This window comes from Aplidium turbinatum, chromosome 5 (genome assembly GCF_918807975.1).
Source record: "Aplidium turbinatum chromosome 5, kaAplTurb1.1, whole genome shotgun sequence".
Taxonomy (NCBI): domain Eukaryota; kingdom Metazoa; phylum Chordata; class Ascidiacea; order Aplousobranchia; family Polyclinidae; genus Aplidium; species Aplidium turbinatum.
The window spans coordinates 24,508,533-24,526,081 of record NC_137476.1 but is presented as its reverse complement, the minus strand read 5'-3'; the positions used below and the strand labels follow the sequence as shown (position 1 = coordinate 24,526,081).

General features: G+C 39.1%; 1 protein-coding gene across 2 annotated transcripts in view; it reads left to right on the top strand.

Annotated features, from left to right (window-relative positions):
• LOC145771331 (uncharacterized) overlaps positions 1-4,361 on the top strand; it is a 34,874-nt gene extending 30,513 nt beyond the window's left edge. For both annotated transcript variants that reach the window (XM_082583080.1, XM_082583079.1), the window contains exon 7: positions 4,071-4,361. In XM_082583080.1, coding sequence (XP_082439206.1) covers positions 4,071-4,211 — 141 coding nt within the window. In that variant the 3' untranslated portion in view covers positions 4,212-4,361. The remainder of the gene's footprint in view (positions 1-4,070) is intronic.
• The last annotated feature ends 13,188 nt before the right edge of the window (positions 4,362-17,549 follow it).

Genomic DNA, 17,549 nt, shown 5'->3' with positions numbered 1-17,549 from the left:
TGTTGTAACGTTATTGACGTTGTTAACGTTATTATGTTTTATTAGCAACGTTATTAACATTATTGAACAATTTGGCTCTTTTTTACCCAATTTGGCCCTTTTTTCGCCATTGTTTGGCTCTTTTTCTCAAAAGCTGTCTGACAACCCTGGTAGTTTGCAGGACTTTGAGACTTTAGCACTTTTCTATTTTTGCCAAACTTTTCGTCAATCTTTCCTCTACCCAATAAAAAAAAAATTAAAGTTTTGCATCATGGTTTTATTGATGCGTAACGACAAGAGGTAAATTTATTTTTATCTCAAAAAGCAGTAGGCCCAGTTCTCAAATAAAATAAGTTTTCATCTTTGATTTTTGTTTTGTATCTTTATCCTGCATTGCGGGAATATGGGTAAAACTTTATGCTTGTCAGGAAAAGCATTATGAAGCATTTATTCACTATGTGAACACTGTGCAGTGCTGAAAAACTCCACTTTAAAGGAAAAATTTCTTCATTCAGGGTTGGTAGTTACTAGCAATAGTCAACATGGGTGGTGGGCATTACAAAGGAACATTAACCAAAACCTTTTCTGAAAAAATGCACTAACTTTTGACAGCTAAAAATATCAGTTATAAGATCTCTTGCATGATATGTCACAAATGATCTGCAAGAAGCATCAGTGACGAAGTGTCCAATCCTAGATCTTACAACACACGAAAAGAATACTTCTGTTTCAACTATTACAAACATATACATCGTTGGTAAGCTATCAGTTACAAAACATGTTTAAACTAGTCATTCGCAATAGCTTGCATTAGTAAATTACCAGAACAAGGCAATGTGTGTTCTGAATACTGTCATCTTGTTTTTGCCAAAATTTCGTCAACCCATTGAGTGTGTACAAGAATAACTAGTACCACAGTATACGAACATCATAGGCTAACTTCCATAAAAGGAGAAAGAAATTAACTCATCTACATTATGTCATGTATCAAATTGCATTAATTTAATGTTTGTCAGGTCTACTGCCACAAATATGCCTGAGAATGAAGAAGAAAGCGAAACAACGTAGGACTATGCAAAAAAACAAATGCTGCCACACACAAACACTTAGGTATTTCAGCACACCAATAAAACCATTTTTAGTAATTTAATGTTTCTCAAGAGCACTATAATGAAACTAAGCTGCAAATTGCAAAAAATTTGCAACTTTTCCAGAAATATATGAAAAAAAAACAAACCTAAAAACGAGTGTTTTTTTGGCTCAATTTTTTTTTGAAAAAAACACGTTTTTTTTTTAAAAAAAAAACGGTTCGTTTTTTTTGCATTTACATCTCTAGTCGCAGATCACGATTTCGGGTATTGAACCCTCTTCAGACAACTTTATAAACAGCATAGTAAAGTAAAATTTACAGCAGTTCATTTTAGAAAATGACTCAAATTGTTATGTAGTTGCCAAGAAACAAATTAATCAAATTAGTCTGCGATTAAGATTAGCTCAAGTTTAAAATTTCAGAATGACGTCATGATAACTTTTATGACGTCACTTTCACGTCATCGTCGAAAACAAATCTGAGGTCCCTTTCTGTCAGACTAGACCTACTGAGAAATTTCAAAAGATATGCATAGGTTGCTTGAAATAAGCAAAATATCTTTTCACCACTAGTGGCGCTAAGTGCTACTTCTTAATCTTCTTATCCCCTCCACACACAAAAGAGCCTCCACCCGGACGGCACAGCTGCAAGGGGAAATTGATAAGTTCAGACGCCCCACCATTATGCAGCTCAACATAGAAGGCCACACAACAAGCAAGCAACTTCTCAAAATGATGCCAAATATCCAAAAGTAGATTTTCACTGGTGAGCTATCAGTAAGGCATTGGATGAAAGTGTTTTCAGTTGAAATAAACACTTCCTCCTTCAGAATCATGGATTAACAGGTCAAAAATGGGTGATTTTGGCAAAGATGCAAACGTTTCGGCCTCTTAAGGCAGGGTATCCCATTACCTGAGAGTAAAATAGTTGTCATTTTCGGATTTCGCATGGTCAAAATGTTTGAGTTTTGAACAGGTCTACTGCAGAGTTTTTAATTAGCATGAAACCAATTTACGTAGGCTACATCAGACAAGCACTTACAATAGTTTGTTTTATACATAGTAGGAAAAGAGATGCCATCATTACGATTCATTACATGGGGCTTTTGATTGATAAACCAACCTTCAGAAAACATACGTTTTTGATAATCACTTTCAACTTTTAGAATTTTAGAATTGCTCCATGTTATTTTATGATGTAAAGCAGGGGTCACCAACCTTTTTTGCATGCGGGCCACTGTGGCACTAAGGAGAGGTGTGGCGGGCCGCACTAATAAAATTATAGGTAGGTTGACTCTTTTGTTAGAAAATAACGCATTTCGTACCCTATCTTGCAATTAACAGTTTCAGTAAACAAGGAAATCTTTGATACATCGCAGTACAGGCAACAATAGTGACCTGCAAACATAACAGCGAAAAATAGGCTCCAATAACAGGGAGAAAGAAACCAGGCACCATGAAACAAACGCTTGTGGAAATTACCGAAAAAGCGTTTCCATCGTAACTCATGAAGAGTGTTCCCTCTAAAAAAGCAATGAGTTGGTTTTTCATCCTTTTTGTGAGAGTCTATAAAACCGACTTTCTTTGATTATTACGATTATATACTGATTATTATTTATAGCTTCGGTAGAGAAATACTTTTTGAAAACCATAGACAGATATTTGATAAAAGCTTTATAAGATTGAACTGCATAATTCAAAAAATAGTAATACATAAAATAAATAAGTACATAACTTCAAACGTTTTCGGCAAAACTTTCTGCCCTCGTCAGGAAAATACCTTAATTCATCTTTGTTTAGATGCAATTCAATCTTATAAAGCTGTTATCAATTATCTGCCTATGATTATTAGCCTATTTGATTATTACGATTTTAATTATATACTTGTACGCTGATACATTCCGCGGGCCGTACATAACAGCGTGGCGGGCCGCCAGTTTGTCACCCCTGATCTAAAGTTACCTCATGCATGCAGGGAGCCGATTTTTCCGGGCGTTGATATTTGAAAGCTCTTTTGTGTTCATTCATGCGAGATTTAAGATCTCGTTTTGTTTGGCCAACATAAATTAAATTACAATCATCACAATATACTTGGCACACTAAACCTGAGATTTCAATTTGTTTCAAAGATTCTTTTCAAGACAACAAAAATTTACCTATGGTCAGGAAAGGTTTCAAGCTGCTTTTACACCAATTTCATTTAAGATACGGTGAATTTTTTTAGAAACTGCCTTAACATAAGGTAAAGAAACAAAAAAAACTAATAGGCTACTGGGAAGATGGAAGTGCTAAACTTTTAGGTTGTCGTTGGAAAGCAACCTTGAGGCCAAAGTATTATGTAATGTTTTGTTCTGCCGTGAACGCTCCTATAGATCTACGACATGCGGTCATACAGAGTATTTGCTACAGTAAGTTTTTGATGTTTTGAATAGGGTGAATTAAAATTCAAACGTCTATCGGTGTGTGTGGGTTCTTTGAAAATAGTATTGGTCAGCGTGTTCGTGGCATTGAGGCGAGTAACTAAGATGTCTAAAAAAGATATAGAGTTGTTGTTTTCATGTTCTGTAGTGAATTGAATTTAAGAAGATATGGAGTTCAAGTAGGCCGATTGATGAAATTGGTTCACCCCATACTTTTTTATAATGCAAAAAGTGTCATCCAAATATCTAGTCATTACCTGACATAACACCTTGAAGAAGTCAGACGTGTCGGGTTGACGAAACGTCGGAATAAAAGCAGATTATCAATTCATATATCTTGTGATAGTTTAGCTTAGTTTGCATCAGAAGAACGTATATATCATGTTATTTGACTTTGCAATTTGTTAATTATCATGTTTGACTGTTTGCCACCACATCCTTAGGCCTACTTCTCCTGATTCTAACACCCTCACAAAAATAAATCTATAGCATGTTTGTATGTGTGATGTGTATTTGTGAAGAATATATTAACTGTATTTTTACATTGAACCTTTCTATTTGCACTGAACGTTGTTTTTCAAGACTTTTAAAGCAAATCCTGCAAGTGGAAAGGCTCACGTGACGAATCGGTTTCCTGCTCCTGTGACCGGAAGATACTTTCGCCTCATTGTTGGTTCTTACCACGGTGGCCCTTACGTAAGGATGGAGTATCTGCTGTGCTAAAGCAATTTATGCTACTGGATGTAGAAAATGGCGAAAGAAAAATCTGTGATCTGATTGTAAAATTTAAAAGAGAAATATTGGTAGCTACATATACTGTAGCTATTTGTTCTGTCAATAAAATCTAAGTATAATCATAAAACTTAATTCTAAATAAACGATGTAAAGATATTTGATTGTTGGACAAGGTGGTAGCGTTTAGGGCAAAAATGATAAGTATGAGTAGTAATTCTCAAAACGTCGTGCAAGCAACTTAAACGGAGACAAAGAGAAGCAACAAAGAATTATCAGGATGTCGCCTACGTGGAAAATATGTCATATCCTGTAATGACTGTCATGAAACTAAAGATGATTTTATTCATAAGGTTTTAACCAACTTAAAATGCGGCCACCCCAACTCAAAGCATACTAAAAATGAAGGCAGGTAGCTCACAACAACATGCAACACAAAGTAGAGAACAGCCAGAAGGACAAAACACGCCAACGAAGTAATCATTAGAACAAGGAGCAGTACAGAAACAAAGTACGTAGAAATAACGCAAAACAATATATTATAACATTTACCCACTCTAAAAGGTAATGGGATCCCCATATCTAACGGGAGGAACCCCTTTGGTGGACCTAGACGATCTTCTTGGATTTTCATTGGAAAGGCTTGATCGGGTTAGGTCACCAGTCGTTGTTGATTGCGGATTGATTGCTGGATCGCAGTCGATCACTTGGTCGCGAACAACTTCTTCGACTTGATCGAAATTATATCCCGGCGAAGCGCCACTGCAAGGCAACCTATCACTCGGTGTGAATGACTTTTCCTCTGTGTCCGATGATTGAGGAGAATCCACAATATATTCCGATGATTGAGGAGAATCCACAATATCCCCGTAAGAGATATTATTAGCAGGATGTGGGGCTAAGTCTCTTAGAGACACGTTAGACTCTCTGCCGTCACTGTATTTGATCCGAGCGTATAATGGGTTGGCTTCGGTTAAGAACACTTTCGTGACTTGATCGTCGTGTTTGCTAGACCTGTTAAACTTTCTCAGTAAGACTGGGCCAGGAGTGCTTAACCAATCAGGAAGGGACTTCCCGTGTGACGACCGTCTAGAGAAGTTGAAGAATCGCTCATGCGGGGTAGAGTTTGTTGATGTACACAGTAGCGATCTCAATGCGTGTAAGGCGTTCGGAAGGACATTTTCCCATTTGCTTACCGGCAGGCCGAATGACTTGAGGTTACATTGTATCGCCTTCCATATTACTCCGTTGTAACGTTCAACTTGCGAATTGCCTTGCGGGTGATAGGGTGTTGAATGGCTCACAGCTACACCCCTTTCCAACAAGAATTGTTTAACATCCCTAGACATGAAACTTTGGGCTCGATCAGTATGAATAAAACTACAGGTACCGAACATTGCAAACAGTTGAGAAAGGCACTTGATTACTGTGCCAGACGACGTATCAACACAGGGAAAACAAAACGGAAATCGTGAATACTCATTAATGACACACAATATATATATATTACGAGAACATGATGGTAAGGGGCCCTTAAAATCTAAGTTTAGCCTCTCCATGGGCTGAGTCGCTTTGATTAAATTACTCTGGACGGGTTTAAAGAAACGTGGCTTAACTTCAGCGCATACATTGCATGATTCACATATTCTTTTAACATCAATTGTCGAGTAAGGCAAATTTTTCGAACGCACATAATGCAACAAACGAGTTAGACCCGGGCAACACAATTCTTTATGAATATCCATCAAACATTTAATGTTTCGAGCAGGTACCGTTGCGCAAAATGCTCTCGATAAAGCGTCGGGTGCTGTATTGTCTTTGCCGGGACGGTAACGAATGGTATAAGAAAAGGATGCCAGTTCGAGGCGCCAACATAGCACTTTATTGTTTTTGACTTTTGTCCGCTTCTTGCTGTCAAACATGAAAGCTACTGATTTTTGGTCTGTAATTAATGTAAAATGCCTTCGAATCAGAAAATGGGACCATTTTCTTACGGCTTCAATAATACTCGTAGCCTCCTTTTCCATGGCAGGGTAGTGTAGCTCGCTCCCTTGTAATGACCGAGACATAAATGCTACTGGTCGCCCACTTTGATTTAGAGTAGCCGATATTGCTACATCTGATGCGTCACATTCTACGGTAAACGGTGAGTTCTCATCAATCGCTTGAAGGGATGCATTAGCAATAGCTTCTTTGAGGAATTGAAGGTCGTTTATTTGTAACGTGCTTAAAGGAAAGGCATCAACTCCCTTTAGCCTTTGTATTTTGTCAGAGAAGCCCGGAACCCACTTAGCGTAATAGGCAAACAACCCAATTGTTCTCTGTAGCGATTTTTTAGAAGTGGGTGGTGGTAAATCCCAAAGAGCTTTTAAACGCTCAGGATCGGGCTTAATTTGTCTATTTCCTACGCAGTAACCCAGGATGTTAATGTTCTCCACACCATAGACGGTTTTGTTATTATGCATTCAGTAGCCTACGCAGTGTTTACGAGTTGGTTTTCGGATATTAGTGAGACATCTCAAAGAAAAGCCAGGCTCTCAACCGTGGGAACACTTTGATGCTACGTTGCCTAATTGAAAATTGCTAACATAATTTTCAAGAAAATGTTAGACTTCCAACGTAATGTATTGCAACGTTTTTAACTTTACTCTTACAAAACTGCTGTCAATACACAAGCAGCTTGAAACTTAAGTTTGACGACAGTTCATCGAACGAACAGCAATTCATCGAAAAGGTATTTGATCAAATGACAGTTGGTCACAGCGGTAAACCATAATCTCTTCGTGGGAAAATTGTAACATAAAATTCCCAAATCCGTTCGTCTGTATGTACTGACCGAAAAATAAACACACTTTCGAAACTTCTTTTCAAACAGTGTATTCCAGTAAAACTAGCCCACGGCTATCGAAATGACTGGTGCAACGCCTTACACCTCTAAAAACTGTCACTACAATACAGATTAATTGGATAAAAGACGGAAAATTTGTCCAGCTAGCAAGCACCAAGCAAACAGTTAAACTTGCGACTGACTTCCAACAAACAATTTTACGAATGACCAGAATAGATATCAATATCTCAAATTCACGTATGCAGTACTGTGACGCAATAAATGAAATCAATTGTCACGCAATTCAAAACAGGTGTCCAAGCTAGTAACCCAAGTTTCATGTTTAAACAGGTTTAAACAGGTCTCAAACAAGTCTATGAACAATGGTGCAATTTCGGCACATTTTCTAGCAATTTCCATGACGTAATATTCAGTAGACTTGAACGATTTTTATGACGTTTGATTTGTACAGAGATTGGCCGTAACATAGCGGCCCCTAGTTATGACAGTCTAACATGGCATAACTAAAAAAGAATTGAAGGACAATAGTGAGCCAATGAATAAAACACACATGATACACAAATTGTTTGAGTCACTCACGTTAAGTTAATACGCAAATACAAAGGGCATGCAAAGAATGAACAGCAATACGAATAATACACGACGATACAAGAATTGGTACCATAGGTACACGCTAAAATGACGCTATATACAATTGTTGCGATAATAAACGACTGTTCCGGGCTCAGACAAGGGTCGGCCACCGCAGACAAAACCAGGCTCAAACCCTAACACTTAGGTGTTCTTTACGGGGGCGAGGCACGAAATATCCCTCAACACGTAGTCTACTTTCACTTTCCCCGTACTCTCATCATAGTTGCAGACGGCAACTTTGGCTCTACGAACCACAGGCTTCCCTTTCCTAATTTGTGGAACTACCTCATGCACCCTCCCAAGTTGATACTTCCCACGTTTACCAATGTCTTGGAGAGAACCTACCACTACAAGTTGACCAGGCTCCAAATTCTCGGCCATTTTTAGCCATTTTTTCCGGCCCTGAAGACCTGGCAAGTAAAAATCGATCCATTTACTCCAAAACTGCTGAGAAAGTGACAAATTGAACCGATAATCCCTTCTTAGTTGGTCACGATCATGTGGTTGCCCAACAGCACAGTATGGGTCTAAGTATGGGGTCAAAAGTGAGGCAGGGGTGATGACAGTAAAATCCCTAGGGTCGTCACTCAAAGGTACCAAAGGGCGTTCGTTCACGATCCGAACGGCACTACTGGTGTACGTAAGCAGTTCAATCAAACTGGGCTTACGTACTGAAGAGTCTAAAATGTGAAAGAAGTATTTGGTCACATCAGCCATGAAACCAAATCTTTCAAGCCGAAATCTAGCCAAGACATCTGCCAGAGGGTTTAACAAGTCAGACAAGTCAAGACAAGAAGACATTACATCATTAACACAAGTTCCTCGAAATTCAGACTTGCCATAGTAAACATTGCGCTTTTTTAATTGTGACGTAACAAAGTATGGTAAATACCATTCAAATCCCTTGACATTTCCTGCTTCACCAGCACGCTCAATATAGCCATTAGATTTAAGATCTTTCATGGTGTCAGTAAGGAAATCACGAAGTTCAGGTTGTTTTAAAGCTTTCTTTCTTAAAGCAGCAGCTCTATCTGACGCCAACACAAAATTGTTAGGTAGATCAATATCTTCCTTCAACGGAACAGGTATCTCAAATCGACCATCTTTCAACTCAATATTCGGTTCGACAAGTTCTCTAGCCAAAATATCATTGCGAGACAATTCACAGGTTTCATTTTGCAAAGTCAAATCCTGAATGACTTTATTCAGGTCTGCTATTTCCATATCACGAGACTGAATTTTACGCTGAAAGCCAGAGATGACATCCGACTCTGAAGACGTCTGTACTCTGCACACTTTAGCAACGCTTTCAACTAAGGGTGACTTACCACCACAAGCCAACCAACCGAGAGGAGTGAGTAAAGCATGCGGTTCACTACGATTTTCACCAACACGTTCTTCTTTTGTCCACAGCAAATAAGCGTTGTCGTTGCCAATCAGTACATCTACAGTACTACAATCATTCAAATGAAACATATTCACGTCATGAAAATGACGAAAACCACTTAAATCCTGCTTATGTGGTAAAGTTTTAACATCGTCAGCCCAAGCTGGGTTAACCACCGAAGTTATATCACAAAACAGTTCATCTGTCTCTAACGACTGGATGTTGAGTTTGACAAGGTCAGCACAAGTAGCTTTCTGACCAGCCAGGGTATCCATTTTAAACGACGCTTTATCGTACGGTTTAAGACCAAGTTCGCACACCAAATCACTCGAAACAAACGTCAACTGCGAACCAGGATCATGCTGACAATACACCAACTTCGATTTGCCAGTCATTGGATTCAAAACACGAGCAGCAGTAACGCGGTTAAAGGCTGCTTTAACATTTCCAATCTTAACATTACGCACAGGAACTCTAGCACTAGCCTCATCTTTACCGACCAAATCCAGAGAATCACGTGATGTCACATAAAAATCATGCAGAAGAAAAAAGTGTTTCCTATCGTTGGTAGGGGTCCACACTTACGACAGTTGTTTGCATGATTACAGTCCCTAACCATATGCTGGCGCAAACAATTCAGGCATTTGCCAGCTTTCACAATGACATCTCTCCGATCTTTAGGTGTCAAGCGCAAAAATTCTTTACAATTAGACAAAAAATGATATTCAACTTGACCACGTGACGAACAACAAAAACATGCAGGTATGTCACTACGTCTGGCCACACCACCGCGCGGTGCGCCAACAGCAGTCGAGTACTGCGGACTCCCTGAAATCACATTATCATGGGGTTTTACCGACGTCTGCCTAACCGAACAAGAAGGCAATTTTCCTTTGCCAAACTTTTTAAAATGCTGCGACTCGCCAGAATCGCCCATTAGCATAATGCTAAAATCAGTCGACTTGCGCGTTTCCTCCCGTACTACAAAATCAAACAAACTCTGAAAAGTAGGTTCCTCAGTGCTACCATACTGATCACCTAAAAAGTCAAGATAACGCTGCTTAGCATCAAACGGGAGTCGCTTAGCCAAATCCAAAACAAAACGTCCTTCTAATTTATCACGCTGACCATAAGCTTGCGCGTAAAGCAAACACTGCGACAATTCATCTTTAAACTCTTTCAAATCACTGGAAGAGATAGAAGTCAATTTGCTACCATAGCGATACTTTCTAATTTCTGGTTCTGCGAAAAGACCTCCACGAACTCCAAAACGTTGGGACAAGCGAGCTAACGACATTTCTATCCTGTCTTCCTCTGACAAGCCAGGAGTGTCGGAAACCAAATTAGCAATCGTTTGTGCAGCTGTTCTAACACAAGCTGCTTGCAACAAAGTCAAACGAGTTCCCTTAAAGGGCGAAGCTGCCATCAAGGCCATAACACGATTTTTAAAGATGACAAATGGCATATTATTACCATCGTAACCAATCAAGGCCGCCTTATCGAAGAACGTCCTACTATTTTGGTATTCAAAAAAGCAATCCTGTTGTTGAGACCTCGATTTAGCGGGAGAAGACAAACTATATCCCTTAAGGGGCTGAGGGGGCTCAGTCACATGCACAGCCCGATCACGATCTTCACACACGTTAAAATCAGGAGACGCGTTACGCCTCTCACAATCACGCAAATTACGTGTAGCTGGGCGATCAGCAACTAGCGGCGCAGAAAACTGTGAAGGGGGCAAAGCATTACTGCTAATGGCGGCCCCGTGACCTGTACGCTCTGGGGGAGGAGTTCGGTTGTAATTTGCAGACCTTGGTTCTACAACCTTCGGAAGACCCTTAGCCGCGGCCCCGAGACCTCCTGAAACAGCTGAAAAACATGTGGATTGTACAGGTCCACTTACGGATTGAACAGGCGTCTGGAAAAGGTTAGGTAAATTAAACTGTGATTGATGTTCACTTCTGGAATGCCTAGAAGAGCCCTTCCTAGAGCTACGCCGGGAGCCCAACTCAGAACGATATTCAGCTAAAACTACCTCTTTACGTTGTTCGGCCCTCAACTGAGCGTCTTTGAGTGCGAACTCAGCAGCTCTAGCTTCGGCTCTCGCGGCGGCCTCAGCAGCTCTCGCTTCGGCCTCAGCTCTCGCGGCAGCCTCTGCTCGTGCGGCCTCAGCAGCTCTCGCGCTGGCCTCAGCTCTCGCAGCAGCCTCAGCTCGTACGGCCTCAGCTCTCGCGATGGCCTCAGCAGCTCTTGCTTCGGCCTCAGCTTGGATCTGGAGCTCCTCTCGTCTTAACTGTAGGTTAATTTGTGCAACTATCCGTGACGAGCTCTCAGACAAGTGCTTACATTTGAGGCGCTATCCTCAGGATGTATGTCAGCATCCAAACTATCTGACAACTCACTTTCTTTTTGTTCGAAGTTATTTTTTAACGAGTTAAATTCGGGATCTACCCTATCACGAAGTTCTGCCAAGATTGCAGAGTTAACAATTTTACTCAAAAGAGCATGGAAATGCCTTAATTCCTCTTCTAAAGTAGATAAGTTAGATCGAAAAATTAACAGTTCCTGCTTATCACTCAAAGAACCTAGGGCTACAGAAAGTTTCCCAATTTGAGTCAAAATATCCCGTCTAAGATGCCGGGCCTCTCGAACTGACTTAGCCTCATCGTTAATGGGTCCCTCCCCAGAATGGCCTGCCCGACCGCAAAGAACATCATCAGGCTTAAACTCAGTCGAGTCGACGGCGGTCGAGTCCCTGTCGCCACCGAGTGTAGACATATTAAATGTTGGGGCTAAATTTTACAATTAAAAAATTAAGTTACACAAACACACAAAATTAAGTTATAAAAAACTTAACTGCAAAGACCGCAAAAATACAAAAAAGAATTTAAATGCACGATACCGTATCTGTACGAGTATGAAGTCCTAAAGTCCACAAAACTTGCTTGGATTCTTCGACTTGAATCTTCAAGCACAGATGGATTGCCTTTAATCTTCTTTCTTGCCAATAAATGTCAAAGTTATTTTTCTTCAGTACCAAACTGAGAAGAAATGTCTTTAAGTTTCTTTGCTTCTGTAGACTACCAACTAACAAGATCTTCTTTTATTATTTCTTTGCTTTTGTAGCCTACCAACCAACAACTTCGTCTTTTATTTTTTATGCTTTAAGTGCTTCTTGGCCTACCAGCTAACAAGCAACGTCTTTTATTTTTTATGGTCACAGCGGTAAACCATAATCTCTTTGTGGGAAAATTGTAACATAAAATTCCCAAATCCGTTCGTCTGTATGTACTGACCGAAAAATAAACACACTTTCGAAACTTCTTTTCAAACAGTGTATTCCAGTAAAACTAGCCCACGGCTTTCGAAATGACTGGTGCAACGCCTTACACCTCTAAAAACTGTCACTACAATACAGATTAATTGGATAAAAGACGGAAAATTTGTCCAGCTAGCAAGCACCAAGCAAACAGTTAAACTTGCGACTGACTTCCAGCAAACAATTTTACGAATGACCAGAATAGATATCAATATCTCAAATTCACGTATGCAGTACTGTGACGCAATAAATGAAATCAATTGTCACGCAATTCAAAACAGGTGTCCAAGCTAGTAACCCAAGTTTCATGTTTAAACAGGTTTAAACAGGTCTCAAACAAGTCTATGAACAATGGTGCAATTTCGGCACATTTTCTAGCAATTTCCATGACGTAATATTCAGTAGACTTGAACGATTTTTATGACGTTTGATTTGTACAGAGATTGGCCGTAACAACAGTTTATCCGAAGTTTCTAAACGGCAGTTCGTCAAGCCACGCTTCAGGAAAAGATAAATAACCGAATGACACGCCATGGAAGGGTCACGTGCAAATAGTTAATTGTGATGTCAGTGACATCTCGCCCCATTATGTTTTGAATGAAAATTTTAAAAAACGCATACTGTAGGTCTTTGAATACACTGTTGTATCCTAAAAGCAGAGTTAAAGTTTAAATTAAAATTAACCGCACCTCTGACCCCGTACTACGCCAAACCTTATTCCAACTCTGACGTACCGTCGCAATACAGTAGGCTACTTCAAGTTTTATAATAAAAAAAGAAAATGCATCAGCATTATGTAGTACGTCATAATCAGCATCAATTCAACAAAGTGCAATTCACAGAAGGCGGAATGCTGTCCGGTTCCCCTTCCCCAAGAAAGTGAACTTTAAAAACTAAAGACTTCCTTTTATGGTGTATTTTGCGTCAAAAATACGACATAGGATCAGAAGTGTGGTTAATGGCCTGGCTTTCCTGGCCCTTTTCAGCTACATCACCTTAACACGAACCTAGAGTTACTTCACTGCATTTCATTGATGTTTCATATTTAAAAACTGTGAGATGCCAAGAGCTTGGTTAAAAACCGACATGAAGTGTTTTAAGTCAGGGTGACTACTTTTGATAACTAAGACATCCCAGTATTTTCGGCATTTTTCTTTGAACTTTGAAATTAAAAGATGCCGCTTTGATGCTAGCGGTGAGAGTAATATACTTGTCTGGCTCATAAGTCTTATTAAAGCCGTCACTGTACGATCAAGATTCAAGAATGTGTTGCTAGTAGTTTTGCAAGAATATCTCCATCTTTTATGTAAAAACAGAAGATTATTGTGATTTCCACTTGGCGATTTAATGTGCCCGTAGATTTCGTTTCATGTATTTGCAAACCTTGAATGAAATAATGGTGAAGTATATCTCAGGAGTGCTAATGGTAACAAGTTCTTTTGAACTTGTTAATCTTCACAATAAAAACACTTGTTTCATGAAAGCACTCCCTCTTAAATCGATTTCAATATCTCAGTTAATCACACTATAATTGCAACAACTACCTAAAGCAATCAGAAATGTTTATTTAAGTTTTGCTTGCTCTGCATGAACGTAAAATACACTAGATGTAATCGCCCTTGTAGCAGCTATTGTGTTGTTGAGAAGTAACATAGCCTACAGTACAACGGATGGTCCAAGTTGAAAGGTTCACATTTAGAAAAAAAGAGCATCGAGTTGAAGCTGGAATAGAAACCAGCTCATCTGAGGTGCATCAACACACCAAGACGAAAAATGGTAAAAATTCAACAGGAAAAAATCGCCCGGAAAATGTTGCCTTGGACAAAATTCATTCCGCAAAACATCTACACGAAAAAAATCTACTCTGGTAATGTCTATACTCCATAGGAAGAATTTTTACCTGGAGAGATATTCCAGACAACCACTTTATGTGGTCCAGATCGGGTACGATTTGACCAGATTTTTACTAGATTTGAACCAGATAAAGTGGTTGTCTAGATATGTACACTGTAGTGAATTATTTCCGGTGGAAAAATTTACCTACATTCCATCAAGACAAACCAAATGCAGTAAGATAAAACTTCGACATGGTTCAGTTTTAGCTGAGTCAGAATAAATGTATTCACTAATCAAATCAAAAATAACGTAACAATTGGATAGTAAAAACAGAGAGAGACTGTTCACCAGGCATTTTATAATAAAAGTAATTTGCGTTCTTCTGGTGACTATTTACTAGGTTACCTCCTGATGTTAAAGATGATAACTAGCTTTTTTATTTCCGACGTTTCGTCAGTCAGCACGACTGACTTTATCAAGGTGGCTAAAACAGGTTAACACAACCTGTTCAGCAACGATGGCACAACACAAAAACGTACTGATAAAATGAATAAAGTAAGCAGCAAGAATCAGAATTAAAACACGCAACAAGATACCTAGAGGTTAAACTGAATGCAGTGAATGCAGTGAATTGGATACTTGTTGCAAACGGTAATCGGTAAAAATCACCCGAAAAAATCCAATCTGATAAATTTCTCTCTAAATAGTTTCAATTTTTACTGAGAGAGAGGAGATATTTACCAGCTGAATTTTATATGGCGACATATGTATCAGGGTGGATTTTTTTGGGGGATATTTTTACCAATAATAATAATAATGCTTGTTTTTATACAGCGCTGTATCCATCGCAGAAGGCGTTGCTCCTCAGCGCTTTACAAAGCAGACAGTGTCAATGCAGTGTCAATGCAGCCGTATAGAATCCATTCCATTGCTCAGTGCCAAGCAGGAATTAGATTCAGTGCCATTTTAAAAGTCTTTGGTATGACCTAACAAGGTATCGAACCCATGCCTATCGATTTAGAGGCGGAGGTAATAACCATTAAGCCGCCGAGCCTAAGCCAACTAACATGATTTTGTTCGGGTAGATACGTATTTACCTACATTTGTTGCAAACTCATCAAAAAGTAAACGTAAAATATACCTAGACACAATAAACAAATAGAAAGTGAAAACAACTAATAGCCTGCGTCACCAGAGAAAACAGGACTGACCGGTAACATGAATGAAATGCGACATGCAATCGACTGATTGGATCAAACGTCTGAACCTTTTTGTTTCATGCTCATCGTACTTCAAGAAATGACGTCATCAATGAACTGGCTTGACAAGCCTATGTGTAAACAAACTTAGAACAAAAACAACCTTATCTAGATCTCAGTGTAGAGATACTTGAAACAGATGCTTGCCGCGCTGCACACTTGCACAGGGTTGTGGAGAGGAAAATGTGGGGCCGGTACCACTGAGATCCAAAGGCACTAAGTAAAAACACCTTTACAAATACACAAGAGTCCTTTTCAAAAAGGCAAACTAAATGGATAACACTAACAATCATCGAGATAATTTTTTCTTAAAAAGTGGAAGGTTGTTTCCAGAAAACAAATGGATTAGATCGAGCCATGGATTATATGAAAAACACAGCATTTCTAAAGAATACGCTGTAGATTCATTAAGTCTTTAGGTCTTTTGTAATCATTGCGGGCCCAGGTCTAAAAGTACTTTCCGGATCACCTCGTCAATGCCACTGGTAGCAGCTCTGGAACGTGCTTACATCTATTGCAACCCACTCCATAAGCACAACGAACGAGATGAACACGTCTCAGGTATGAAAGTCCTGTGGCTCACAAATCTTCTCATCATTTATTAAAACAATTATTACGCTATGTTCATTCAGGATTTGCTCAGTTTCTTAAATCAATAGACCTTGAACCACGCCGAAGCAAAGCATAGCCTTCTAAGAATTCGCTGAATCATCTTTACAACCATAGACCTTTGTCACAGAAAATTGAATCAAGTACACAAGCATTGTTCTTGTCTCAGAGGTTATTTTTAGTTCATAAACATCAGCTAAATTTAGAGTTAACAAACAAGTTTTTGTTTCAGCTTATTCCAAGCGACCAAATGCAAGAGAAACTAATGACTGTTTTTGGTCAATTAAACTTCATGAAAAGATGCCCTAAACATCGGTAATCGCATCAACACAAATGCATTTTCGCCTTTATATTGTGCCCTATTCAAAGTACTCATGGTGGATTTTAAATCGGGTAAACATATGCCTGTTACCTGTGTTCAATCATGCGTGTCGTGAGATCAAAGAAGTCCGCCATTGTGGTGACGTAGCGATTACTTTCATGTAACTCTTTGATGAAACCGCTACTTCAAAGACATATGGCTTCGTCGTAGGTGGCAGGGTCTGCGAAAGTTCCTTATGCTAAAACTGGATTTCAGTTGCAACAACAGCAAAAAAATTGCCTTTTTCTAGTTTTTAAATCGGAAAAAAGAGCTCGATGACGGAAGTTTTGTTGTTTCATAAATACTACTCACGCTTAGTCAGAATTATAGTATCCTGATTTTGATCTTACGTAGCTAAACCAGTCAGCAAAAGATCCAAAATTCTACAGAAGTTGGTTCAAACAAATTCACAGAATCGTTGTTTTTCTAGCTGGTTAATGAGGTCTTGTCTTGTGTTCCCTGCTCAAAGAAAGATAGTCTGGCGTCTTCCAGCTTTCCTAATGCGCCGTTTGAAGAAGAAACTTAAAAAGTGTGCGGCTCTGAGTAAACTTTGCAAAAATGTCTGAACTACCGCCGCTGGTCAAGTCTAACTTGCATCTAACAACCTTTTAAAAACAACAGACCCACCGGACTTGCAAATTTGTTTCCTCAGTTTGATGGAGTGGCAGATTTGTTTTTCATGTTCTTTAAATTTCACAGTAAAGTCATCAAAAAATCTGTTGGTGGAGTACAAGATAGATTTGGAACTCCAGCTTCTTAGCTGATGATATTTCGAGCAGCACAAAATCGAAACGTAATTTTTTCAAGGTTAATATCAGACAGCCTACAAAGGTATTTAATAAGGAAAGTCTTTATTTCCCAAGAAAGCATGAAATAAAGAAGTAGACAGATACTCAAAATCTGTATCCCCTGAATTTAATCGATGCAGTCAATAGCCTACGTTCAAAACTGAAATATGCATTGCACTTTATTGTTTGAGATTTTTTTAAATACAAATTTCGTTTTTTAAAGCAGTGAAATTTTTTGTAGACGTAGCGCTACTAAAATTAATATTTTCGTACTTTTTTTCAGTTAAAA